Source organism: Myripristis murdjan, chromosome 11 (assembly GCF_902150065.1).
Source record: "Myripristis murdjan chromosome 11, fMyrMur1.1, whole genome shotgun sequence".
In the NCBI taxonomy this organism is placed as follows: domain Eukaryota; kingdom Metazoa; phylum Chordata; class Actinopteri; order Holocentriformes; family Holocentridae; genus Myripristis; species Myripristis murdjan.
Window position 1 is genome coordinate 5,018,710 of NC_043990.1, and position 12,609 is coordinate 5,031,318.

Here is a 12,609-nt window from a genome sequence, read left to right on the forward strand (position 1 = left end):
AAAAAAAAAAAAAATCTGTACAATTTAAGCCCAAAAATGAATCAGTTAATGAGAAGAAGCGGAAGTAGAAGAAGAAATAGTGATTGATGAATTAATAATTAATAAAAGAAAAAATATGCAGGTCATTGTGCAGTGTAAAGGTGTATATTCAGACATGGAAAATTAGCAGCAACACCGTTAAAAACAAGGTGAAACAAGGTGAACAAAAGTAATTTCTCTGTTCATTATTACTTTCATTTACCTTTTTTTTTTTTTTTTTTTTTTTTTAAATTGATTCTGCATTAAGTGTGTTGCTGGTGTGTGTAATCCTCTCGGAAAGTGTGAAGTCAGAAAAAAAAAATGATTAGTTGAGGAAATATATGTTTTACTTCATCGTTCTTGGCTTGATTTGCCTCTTTGCTTACAGCAGAGTCACAAAAACCAAAGTGAAAGTGAAAATTGCCACTAATGTGAAAAAGATCACTCCACTTTTTTTTTTTTGTCTTTTTTTTTTTTTCTCAACAACAAGGCACCACTTCATGGACATAAATCCCTGAAACAAGTGGAAACAAGTGACATTATCTCACCTCACCGGCAGCGTGTCTCGCCTTTTTTTTTTTTTTTTTTTTTTATGACATTAAAATTTTAAGAGTCTCCGCTGTAGTTTAAATTACATGTTAAGTGGGTTTCCTTGCAGTGCTGCTCACAGCCGAGCGTGAGTTATCGCCGCAATATGCCTCCGGTGTTGCAGTGCATCCATCACGCCGTGCAGCCGCGCTCCGGACCTGGAAACAGGAAGTCACCTTGTGTATCGCGGCCGCACATCATCGCGGCGCCGTGCATCATATTAACTGTCTCCCAAATGAGATTCTCTGCTCTCTTTACTGTGAACTCCTCATATAATGGACTGCTTAACCTGCAGGGTGTGTGTGTGTGTGTGTGTGTGTGTGGTTGTATGTGAGATTGGACGGCGTGTAAAAAGTGCTGAAGAACGGTAATGATGTTTGCATGCATGTGTGTGTGCAGAAGGGACGGGATTAAAGGAGCACTTCACTCAAAATACACACAAATATGCATTGTCTGCCTCTAATTCATACTCCTTGGCGGCGGAGGGATACAGTTTGACAGGAAATAGTTCTCAGTGAGACTTTTCGCCCCATGAGCCGGGTGTATTATGGCAGTCAGTCTGGAAATCTGACCACGTCATGCAGAAACTCTCTGGATGGAGAGCTTCCTCCATAGGGATGAGTGGGGAAATATCTTTAAAAAAAAAAAAAAAAAAAATTGGGTGAACTGCTCCTTTAATAAAATCTGTTGCTTTGGAGGAGGCATTAAAGTTTCCTGGCAGATGGTGGAAAGAGGAAAAATCACTTCCAACATGTTGGTCCTCTGCCATGAGGGAGGGAGGGAGGGAGGGAGGTGGGGAGGCAGCGGGGCTGATGGGAAATGTAGTCCTAGTGACGTTACTGCTGCGGTGCTCTGCTCCTCGTTTCCCGACGTTGTCGTTTCTTTTATTCTTTCATTCTTTCTTTCATTCTGCCTGTCTGTCTCTCTCTTTCATTCATTATATCTTTCTTTTCCTTTCTTTCTGTCTGTCTTCCTTTCTGTCTTTCTGTCTGTCTTTCTGTCTCTTTCTTTCTGTCTGTCTTTCTGTCTGTCTTTCGGTCTGTCTTTCTTTCTGTCTGTCTCTTTCTTTCTGTCTGTCTTTCGGTCTGTCTCTTTCTTTCTGTCTGTCTTTCTGTCTGTCTTTCTTTCGGTCTGTCTCTTTCTTTCTGTCTGTCTTTCTGTCTGTCTTTCTTTCTGTCTGTCTCTTTCTTTCTGTCTGTCTTTCGGTCTGTCTCTTTCTTTCTGTCTGTCTTTCTGTCTGTCTTTCTTTCGGTCTGTCTCTTTCTTTCTGTCTGTCTTTCTGTCTGTCTTTCTTTCGGTCTGTCTCTTTCTTTCTGTCTGTCTTTCTGTCTCTTTCTTTCTGTCTTTCTTTCGGTCTGTCTCTTTCTTTCTGTCTGTCTTTCTGTCTGTCTTTCTTTCGGTCTGTCTCTTTCTTTCTGTCTGTCTTTCTGTCTCTTTCTTTCTGTCTTTCTTTCTGTCTGTCTTTCTGTCTGTCTTTCTTTCTGTCTGTCTCTTTCTTTCTGTCTGTCTTTCGGTCTGTCTCTTTCTTTCTGTCTGTCTTTCTGTCTGTCTTTCTTTCGGTCTGTCTCTTTCTTTCTGTCTGTCTCTTTCTTTCTGTCTGTCTTTCTGTCTGTCTTTCGGTCTGTCTGTCTGTCTGTCTCTTTCTTTCTGTCTATCTTTCTGTCTCTTTCTTTCTGTCTTTCTGTCTGTCTTTCTGTCTGTCTTTCTTTCGGTCTGTCTCTTTTCTTTCTGTCTGTCTCTTTCTTTCTGTCTGTCTTTCTGTCTGTCTTTCGGTCTGTCTCTTTCTTTCTGTCTGTCTTTCTGTCTGTCTCTTTCTTTCTGTCTGTCTTTCGGTCTGTCTGTCTGTCTCTTTCTTTCTGTCTTTCTTTCTGTCTGTCTTTCTTTCTGTCTCTTTCTTTCTGTGTCTTTCGGTCTGTCTGTCTGTCTTTCTGTCTGTCTTCCTTTCTGTCTTTCTTTCTGTCTCTTTCTTTCTGTCTGTCTTTTCTTTACTGTCCTTTTTCTTTATTTCTGCCTGTCTTTTTCTTTCTTTTTGACTTTATTTCTTTGTCTTTTCATTCGTTTTTTTCTCCCCTTCTTTCTTCCTTTCTTTCTTTGCCTTTCTTTCTTTCTTTGTGTCTTTCTGTCTGTCTTTTTCTTTCTTCATTTCTTTCTGTCTTTCTTTCTGCGCTTCCTGGGTCTTGGAATGTGTCAAAGTCCGTTCCAGGGAGTTTAACCCGTTCCTGGGATGAGTCAGGGAATAACATGGAGTTTTCTCAGCCACTTGTTTTTCACCAAATATATTTTTTATCTCGGATAATTTTCACATCTCGTCCACTTCCCTTGCCTGATGCTCCCTCATCCTGACAATGTCCTGGAAAAATGTGTTTAAAATTTGTATTTGATTCAGAAAAACGTCACGTCATGTTGATGTTCGTCACGAGAGTCCCGCAGACGTCAGAGTTTCACATGTGACTGTGGAAACTGTCTCACTCTCTCTGTGCCCGTCGCTCTCCGCTGTGATTTCTGCTTTAAACACGTCCTTACTGCCAATTATGAACAACGGGCTGATTCATTCTCAGATTTCCTAACAAAGGCGTTATTATCGTGGAGTGTCAGGACGGGATTAAAGCAGTAATTATTCTGACGATCTGACTATTAAGATAAGCTTCTTGATATTTGGGCTGACTTTGAGGGGCGTGTTTTGACAGTTCTCACACACTCCCCTCTCTCCCTGCTCCTTTTCCTTCACACCTCCCTCCTTCCCTCCATCATTCACCTCCTCTCATTTTCAGCCATATCTCCTTCTCACTCTCCATCACCTCCTCATCCCTTCCTCTCAGTTCAACACAAAAAAGCTTTATTGACATGCTGCACAACAAAACAGCAAAAACATCAGAAGATAAAATAGAAGAAGATGCAGAAGCAAGTGGAGTTTTTTTTTTTCTGTTCATACAAAATAAAAGGAACAAAAAAGTCATGTTCAAAGGAAAAGCACACAGTGATGCTGTAACTTAGTTGTAAATTTGAAATATTGAAACATTTTTTTTTTTGTTTTTAAGATCCCCAACTGTCTGAGTCTTGACTTTCCAAGGAATAAAAGTCGTGGCAGAAAATATGAATGTTGGTCGACTAAGTTGTTGTTTTGTATGTTGACTGTAGAATTCAGCGCTTATTGTCTTCATCGCAGAATAAAAATCTCATTTTATTCTGCTATGATGCACAAACTCAGCTGCAGACACATAAACTACCCGTCTTCCTTTTGCCATCGAAGAAATAAAAGTCAATAAATAAGAAATTCTCTCTGCCGCACATTTAGTTTCCGTGCAAAACAACTTGCACAGACAGACAAAACAAACTTAGAAACTTTGATTTGTCTTCGATTTGTGAAATTTGTACAGTCAGTAGGAAACTCCCAGGAAGACTTGATTTGTCTGGATCGATTTTAAGAGAATAATCTTGCTCTTATTATTTATCGTTTGATATCCTCAGATCCCGCACGTGAAGATCGGTCCGGAGGAGACGCCCAAGCTGCCGTACCTGCGCTTCGCCTCGGTGACGCTCTACCCGAGCAACGAGGACCTGAGCCTGGCCATCGGAGCCATCCTGCGCTCCTTCAGCTTCCCCACCGCCAGCCTCATCTGCGCCAAGGCCGAGTGTGAGTCCGTCTGCCAAGTGTGTGTGTGTGTGTGTGTCTGTGTGTGTGTGTGTGTGCGCTGCTATAGCTCTATCGTCTGTGCTGCGCTCAGCATTGTCCCCTGCTCTTTGGTCTCTCTTCATTTTCCCCTCCATGTCTCTTTATTTCCTCTGTTGGATAGTTACAGCGTCACCTCGGCCGCTACAAGGCTGAAAACAGTTTTGCTCCGGAGCCTCCGCAGCCTTCCGCTTCCTGCTGCTCATTTAAGTGGCTCGGTGCGTCTTTTATAGGAGGATGTGCACGCTCTCCTGGCCTGCAAACTTTATTAACCTTACCGGAGAGGTGCTGCTTGTTTATTCCTGTTTATCTGCTTGCCTGTGGAAGTTCAGATAGTCAGAGCTGCTCAGCTGGAAACAGCGCAGAGCGGCTGGATGTGGCGTACGAGGAATAGCAAAGGCAAGTTCACACCAGGACGGTGTGGAGGGGATTTTTCCACACTAGTTATGAAAAACATGTGATGTTCACACATGATGACGCTCTTTTGAACGGCTCTTTGTGTTAGTCATGAGTGACAGCTGTTCTTCTTATCACTGCCTGCCCTGACACACTCCCCTTGTTTTTTTTGGAAGTGACTTAAAACAGCCACAAGGCCCGTTCGGTTTCCAGGAAGACACGCCCCCTACTCTGCATCTGATTGGCTGACCTTAACCGTAACTTTAACCAACCTAAACCATCAGAGGCAATGAACAGCAACACGTTCTTTAGAGGAGGAATTACCAGAATCCAGATGGGACAGCGCAGTGAGACTCAGAGGTGGAGGATGTGTTTGGAGAACAAAAGACCATCAGTGGATGCACTTCAGCAACAAAGGCGATGATAAAGATATCTGGAGTCCCCCTCTCCGTTCAAAAGACCGGCTCTTCTCAAAAGGAATAGAGCCATAAGAGTTGGTTTCCTTCAAAGAGCCATTATTCCCGTCACTAGCTCAGACTCTGGAGTGTCCATCGGAAAAACTGAGCGAGAACCTAATGCATGATGAATGTTGGCATCTAATATCTAGCATCTAGATAGATAGATAGATAGATAGATACTTTAATCATCCCGAAGGAAATTCACAGTTTTCAGCAGTATCCACAGATTACAAGATTAAATAAATAAAAAATAAAGAATAAAAGATGACACTAGAGATCTAAAGATCTTAGTACCCAATGTGCAAAAAACAATGTGCAAAAAACAATATACAATGTGCATAGATGTGGGAAATGTGCAAATTTACAGTATAAACAGATGATAAATAGCAGCAAGCAATATATACACTATAAACAAGGAATATATAAAAAATGGAAATATGAACAGTTTAAACAGCAGAGAAAAAAAAAGCACCACAGAAAAGCCTGGACTGATGCTCATATGAAATCATGTCTTCATGTGATCTGAGGTGGTATGAACACCAGAGAAGAAGCCACAGAGAAGCGGACGGCGTTTCTTTGGCGCTTTTCTAGTCCACCAAACCGCTTTGCAGTGTTTTCCTCACATTCATCATTCACACACACACACACACACACACACGTACACACTGATGGCAGAAGCTACCATGCAAGGTGCCAAGCTGCCCATCAGGAGCGGTGAGGGCAGAGCTGCAGCCCACCAGCTCGTCTCATCCGGTCCCAAGATGTTTTAGAGGCAAAGCAGAAAAAAACAAACAAACATATTATTTAATCAAAATCTATATTTTAACTAAAACATTTGCATCCAATCATTATCATTAACTGGATGCAGAGAGCAGTTATTTTCCTCCAGGAGGTAAATCGCGAACCTAAATGCCGTATATTTGTTGCATTTCTCTCTTCGGCATTTTGTGTTATTTTCATTTGAAGGTCTCATCGGACTGAATCAGTGAGCGAGTTGATGAAGAGGAGGACTCGACACTCCCGAGTCGGAGAAAAGAGCCTCAGCGGATGTTCATGACTGGAACATCACAAGTGTCATCAATCCTCACTGGTTAATGGCTTGCATTTCTTTGGCACTTTTCTATTAGTGGCGGTTAGGGGTTGAGTTTTTTTGACACGCTCTCTGGAGGATTTGAACCAGGAACCAACCGTCTGATTACCTGACCGGCCGCTCCACCTCCTGATCCTCGCCGCCCCGGGCGCTTGGTAACAACACGCGACATCAGTCAGTCAGCGGAGCAGTCAGTCCTTCAGTCCAGGTGGTGGATTAGCAGAGTGGATTAGCTCAGTCTGCCGTCTGCTCGGCCTAACAGAGGTCGACTGTGTGATCGCAATCTGAATAAAAAGGCCTCTCGCTTCCTCACTCTGCTTTTATTTCGTGATTTTCCCTTCCCTTGTGAGTTTCCCTCGCTTTCCTGCACTAGATTGTATTGTCTCTTGTGGGTTTTTCCCTCCCTTCTCTTTCCCGTCCTCATGTCCCTCGTCCCCCCCGCACTCCCTCCTCATCGATCTCTGCTGTTTTTCCAGCCGGCTGCCCTGCCCCGGCCTCTTCTCCTCGGTGTTTAGCGGTGCACGCCGCCCGTTAGCGGCGGTGTTTAACAGTCCTGTATTGTGCCGCGGCCCAGTTAAACCCACCGGGGCCGTGCGGATGCTTTATGGCGGCGATTAGCTCAGACACGCCTGCTGCCTTTGTCAGGGACGGAGGAGGAAGCGGGACGGACGCTGAATGTTAAGGCCGAGATGATGCAAACATCAGCGGCGCTCCAAAAAGTCACTTCCGAATGAACTGACTTATTCATGCTTTCTGGGTTTTTCTCTCTGTATCTTTCCGTCTGTCTGTCTGTCTATCCAGTGATGTAATGTTCAGTAAAAAAAAAAAAAAAAAAAAAAAAAAAAAAAAGACCTTAAGGGTCATCATGAAAATAACCACCAGTACAAAAATGAATTACAGTATGTTGTCAGAAAAGCATTAATTTATGCAATTTTTAATACTTTAAGACTCTCCTCATATATATTTAATGTCAGTGGGACAGTCCTGGTAAAAACAAAAGTTCATTAAAATAAAATGAAACTATTTAAAAATATATGCTCTCCTCCAAACTGTATTCTGCAATAAAAAAGGTGGTTAAACTGATTTGAGATGGGTTTATTCCAGCATTTTCCAGTGTAATCCTATTTAATACTTGGCCACCCAGGTTAATCATGCTGAGAATGGTGTTATTAAAGAAAAGTTAATTGAAACACAGACATTAACAGCCAGTTTTCCTGTGTTAAGTTAAGTCTCTTTTTCGAAACATCTTCCGTCCTCACATATGAACTTCCTGTTTTCCCGATGCCGCCGCCGCCGCCGCTTCTCTCCAGGCCTGCTGCGATTGGAGGAGCTGGTGCGCCGCTTCCTGATCTCCAGGGAGACGCTGTCGGTGCGCATGCTGGACGACAGCCTGGACCCGACGCCGATGCTGAAGGAGATCCGCGACGACAAAGTGGCCACCATCATCATCGACGCCAACGCCTCCATCTCCTACCACATCCTGAGGAAGGTGAGACCCGCCTGCACGGCCCGCCTCACTGCACCTGCAAAACGTCCAACACACACTGAGCTCCTTTTTCTGTTTACCCCTAAACGCACCACGGACCAACAGCCAAAAGAATCAGACACTTTATATACAACTCAACACATTTTAAAGGAGTTTTAAGGAACTGTACAGAGGTATTTCTCTTATGTGGGATGGTTTACTGTGTTTATGTACTGTATATCTGTCTCTAGGTTTAATGTGTTGGATGCATTGATTGGATGTATTGATAATTGATTGGATGAATTAATGTTATGACGTGTAAACGCTGCAGGACAGTTTTACACATCGTATTGGTTCGTATCGTATTCTTTCGTAATATTTTGCTTCGTTTTGTAATGTATCTTTAATTAATTTTGTGTTTTTTTGTCTACTTTGTTTTATATCATATCTTTTTTATATGGTTTTGTATCATATTGTTTTGTTTCATATTATATCATAGTGTATTGTATAATTTTGTATCATTTCATATTGTTTCATATTGTATCATATAACTTCATTTTGTATCATATTGTTTCACATTGAACCTTAAAAACTGACACAAACAGCAACAAATCAATTAATTGCACATTACTTAGGCTATTTCTTGTCATAGTTAATTTTGATTTTACTTTATTCCTAATCACTTACACTACTCGCCACACCAGTTTGTACCTGGCTAAGGCCACATTACCAGAGGAAACAGCCTAAATGAGACAGAAATTACATCTTTCTCTTAAGGTTTTTCATAAAGATACAGCCTGCAGCATTAAATTCACAGTTTCCCCAGTCGTATTTACCACTTTCTTGGCTCGTTCATGTGCGCTCTGCTGCAAGTCTGATATTTCCCACATGGCTGGAAGGCAGCATAAGATGAGGGGAGACTTTTCATAGATGTTACACCAACACATTAGTTAAAGAAGCTAAAAAATGGAACAGAAGTAATGAGCAATGAGCAGTGCCAGGTGGTTAGTGAAACTGGACTTCATAATACATGAGTAATGTGCATTTATTTTAAACGCTCAGCACCAAACCGACGGGCAGTAGCCGTTTATTTGCCGTTTAACTTGAATGTTAACGGCCTGAGTGTGTGAGTCAGTGGGATTATTAAGTCGACACTTTTCTCCACCGGTGTTTTATTTAATTACAATGACTCAAGGCGGCTGAGTGACTGAGCAGGTGAGTCCAGGTGAAGGCTGCAGTGTGATCTGACCCTGACCTCATGAATCCACCTCAGCCGTGAAGGTTACATGAAGGACGTGAGATGCCATAACGAGACTGAACTTTTCCATCTTCAACTTTCCATCTTCAGGCTGACGTTGCCGCAGCTCTAACTGATTTCCAAGGAGGACAGGGATTCGATTTTCCCCAGCCGAACACTAGAGTCCAACATATCTGCCTGGATCTAACGTTATTTTAACACTGATGCTCGATTGGTTTTACAACTTGAGAAATCACCGTTGATTTGGGCAACACCAGAATCGCTTGAAACATTTTGAGGAGAATGTGTGATTCACGACTCTGGAACCAGGCCAGGATGTCAGGTGAAGTTGAAGAGGACAAATGGGTTATTTTTCTTTTCTTTTGAAACCAGCGAGATGTGGATTATGCAAAATGATGTAAATCACGCTGTTGCTTAAGCCTGCGCCAAGCAAGTTCAGCACCTATCAACAGTCCTGAAACTAACCTGTGCTTTATGGAGACTTTTGTAGCAAGACCAAGTCACTCGTCTGCAAGGATTTCACCTCTTTCCTCTCTTTGTTGCCAAATTTTGCCGCCTCAGCTTCATTCAGAGCGTCTCTGAAAAGCCACGGTCTGTAGATAGAGATATCCAAATTTCAGATCAGTCACAAATCAGCACTGCGGCCACAGAAACAGTTAATTCAAAGCAGCTTATCTTGTAGCTGAAAGTCTAAACTTCAACACATTTTCAGATTGGAGCTCAGAGACAAAATAACCCAAGCAATTCAACAAGAGAACACATTTTTTCACTTTAACTTCACGGTTTGTTCAAGCAATCTACCATGACCCTGGGAGCAGGGCCGACTCTGTTGGTTTTCAAGCTGAGTTCGGGCTCTCAACTCCCTCTAGTGGCCAGAAACCATTCAGTGCAGCGTTCCAGGTCCCTAATGTCCGTTCTTTATTGAAGTAGAAGTGGGAAAACAAAACTGGTGGTTGAATTATGAATCCTCCGTTCAGTTTAAAGTGCATGTGTGAGGGGTTTTAAAGCAATTCTCTGGCATGTGTGTCTAGTTTTCTTTGTTCGTTTATGTTCCACTCTGCTTTTTAGAGTAGAATAGGAGCTGGAAGCATCTGCTGTTTGCCTGCCAAAGTACCAAGGAGATAAACTTAACTGCCACATGCAAAATTTAGCAGAACTGGCTGCTGGTCATATCACTCAGCTCTTAAGTAGCCTTCAGGAAAACATAACATTTTGAATACTAAATGAAACCCCGCCGTTTTTGTTCTGCAACTGCAATACTGTAAACTCCAGCGATCCTGCACTCGAGGCGGACTGAAGCACCGTGATGCTCAAAGCGCCAGAGGGACGGTGGATTGATAATCTGTTAGGGGATGGTGATTATCCCACAATCCCGGGCTGGCTTTGAAAATTTGCAGTGGGGAAATTGAACACGCTCCTCGCTGAAAAGCTGCTGTCGAGGCGCCCTTGAGCAATGCGCATTACCACATGTCAGTGTGAGTGGCTGGGTGAGCGCGAGGCAGGGCAGTGTTGAGGAAAAATAGATGTTTTTTACTTCAAGAAAGGTAAAAAATGGGATTAGATGATGCAGCTTCACTTGTTTCTAATGCAGCTTCACTTGTTTCAGGAATTTTTCTGGGAACGAGTGTAAATCTGTTGAAACAAAGCAGAATAATCAGCTCACCAGGCTCAAAGAAATGACATTTAATTCAAGAAAACAAGCTGTTTTTTTATCTTTTTTGAAGAAAAACAAGATTTTAACACTGCAAATAAATGACTTTTTAAAACAGAGATCTTTTTGCACATTGAAAACAGCAGCCGAAAAAAAAGAAATCTTGTGCTCTGCCGCTTGCACTGGCTGGCGGGTCAAAAAATAAATAAATGCATAAATAAATACAGCATGATCGGCTTTGTTTTCCCCGTGCAAAAGCGTCCCCATTTCCTTTTGTGATTCATTGTCTTTGCTGCCGTGTGCGTGCTCGAGGTGAAACCCTTCAGAATGAATCCTCGCTCGGCTTGCTTAATGCAGACATTCGCCTTGTCAGTGGATATCTGCATTTTCCCAAGATTTTTCTGTGTTTTTTTAGAGCTAATCACCAAAATAAATAAATAAATTTTATAATGATATGAATGAAGAAAAGGAAGACAATCTCAGCATTTCAGTGATCTGAGTGAAGCTGGAATCAGACGATGATTTGCATTTCACTGGATAGATGTGTAAAATGATTAATCATTTATTGAAATTATGATAGATTTATTTTCTGCCGATCGATTAACTCCTGGCTTTTGTGCTGTGTTTGTATTTCAGGCCTGAGTCTCCAACTTGTAACGGAGCTGCCGTGACAGTGGTGGAAAAAAATAGAACTGATGGTCCTTTTTTTTTTTTTTCTTTTTTTAGCCATGACTCACTTTTTTTTTTTTCTTCCCTCATGCAGGCTCCTTCAAAGCGAGTTTTAAGATCCGCCCGGCCTCCTTCACATGTCTGACATGAGTTTCTTGTGTTTCTCTGCTCTGGTTCCCCTCAGGCGAGCGAGCTGGGCATGACGTCGGCCTTCTACAAGTACATCCTCACCACCATGGTAAGAGGGCAGCTGCTTCATCTCTGCATCAATCGCAGCCTTTTCCCTGGAGCTTCAAACGGCTTTTCCCGAACCTCTCAGACGCCCCTGAACCTCACACCCCCTTTTCCCTTTATCCCCCCGATTCCCTTCCTCTTCCCCACTTAAATATAACCGCCCAATTAGTCCTTTCCTTTCCTTCATTGTCCTTCTCTCAAATCAAAGTTTATTTTTTTCTCCTTCCTTTAGTAAAGACTATTCTTTCGTTAAAACAGCCGAGACAGAAACATGAAGAAGGGAAGTTAAAGTTCCTAGAAGTCACTGATTGTAATGAAATGGAGTTTAATCCGTTCTAGTTGGGCCGGCTGGGCTTTGGTTCCCCTCGTAGGGAAACAATATCATCTGAATCATGTTAACAGCAACCAGCTGGTGAGAGAAAATATCCTGCTGAACTGAAACCGGCACTGCAGCAACATGTCAGCTAAAGTTTTCCTGGATAGCAACATGTTAACTAATGATTTCTAACAACATGTCAGCTATTGTCCTCACCTTGAAAACTTGAACTTTGTAAGCCCCTCATCTCGTCTGACTGAGTGTTAGCTCGGTAAAATAATCCTGGGAAAAATGGTGGGTAATGGTTTCTGTTCCTCACGATGGTTTCATGAGCCGTTTAGAGGAGAACAGCTGTCAATCAAACGGGGGGCGGGAGGGATAAACCCTGAGCTGCGTTCTGATTGGATCGCTCCGCTCTTACATGTGGAAAGAACTTCAGATTCTGAGTTTCATGATGACCAAAAAAATCATTTTAATGAAAAACTGCGTCTTAGTTCACTTCCCTGTGAGGATTTTTAGGTCACATCCCTGAGAGACACGAGCGACTCTGCCGTTCTTCAACTCTCTCCGTCCACGTCTTCCATCATCCACCTCCTCAGTTTCCTCCCGTCACTTCCAGCCCATCTGTCTCCTCGTTACCCATAACCCCGTTCTCCCCCGCCCCGCCGCCTCATCAGAAATGCACGCTGGCCCGGCCGCCGTTTGTCATCGTTATGACTTCACTGTCCGGTGCCGTGCCCTTGTGCGAGGAGACTTACGTGGATAATAACTCGTCTCCATCTCGGCCTCGTCTCCC

General features: G+C 42.8%; 1 protein-coding gene across 1 annotated transcript in view; it reads left to right on the forward strand.

The window, feature by feature from the left end:
* LOC115368309 (glutamate receptor ionotropic, kainate 5-like) overlaps positions 1-12,609 on the forward strand; it is a 133,037-nt gene that overhangs the window by 22,624 nt on the left and 97,804 nt on the right. Inside the window, exons 4-6 of the mRNA XM_030064371.1 lie at positions 4,075-4,240; positions 7,531-7,709; positions 11,448-11,501. Coding sequence (XP_029920231.1) covers positions 4,075-4,240; positions 7,531-7,709; positions 11,448-11,501 — 399 coding nt within the window. The remainder of the gene's footprint in view (positions 1-4,074; positions 4,241-7,530; positions 7,710-11,447; positions 11,502-12,609) is intronic.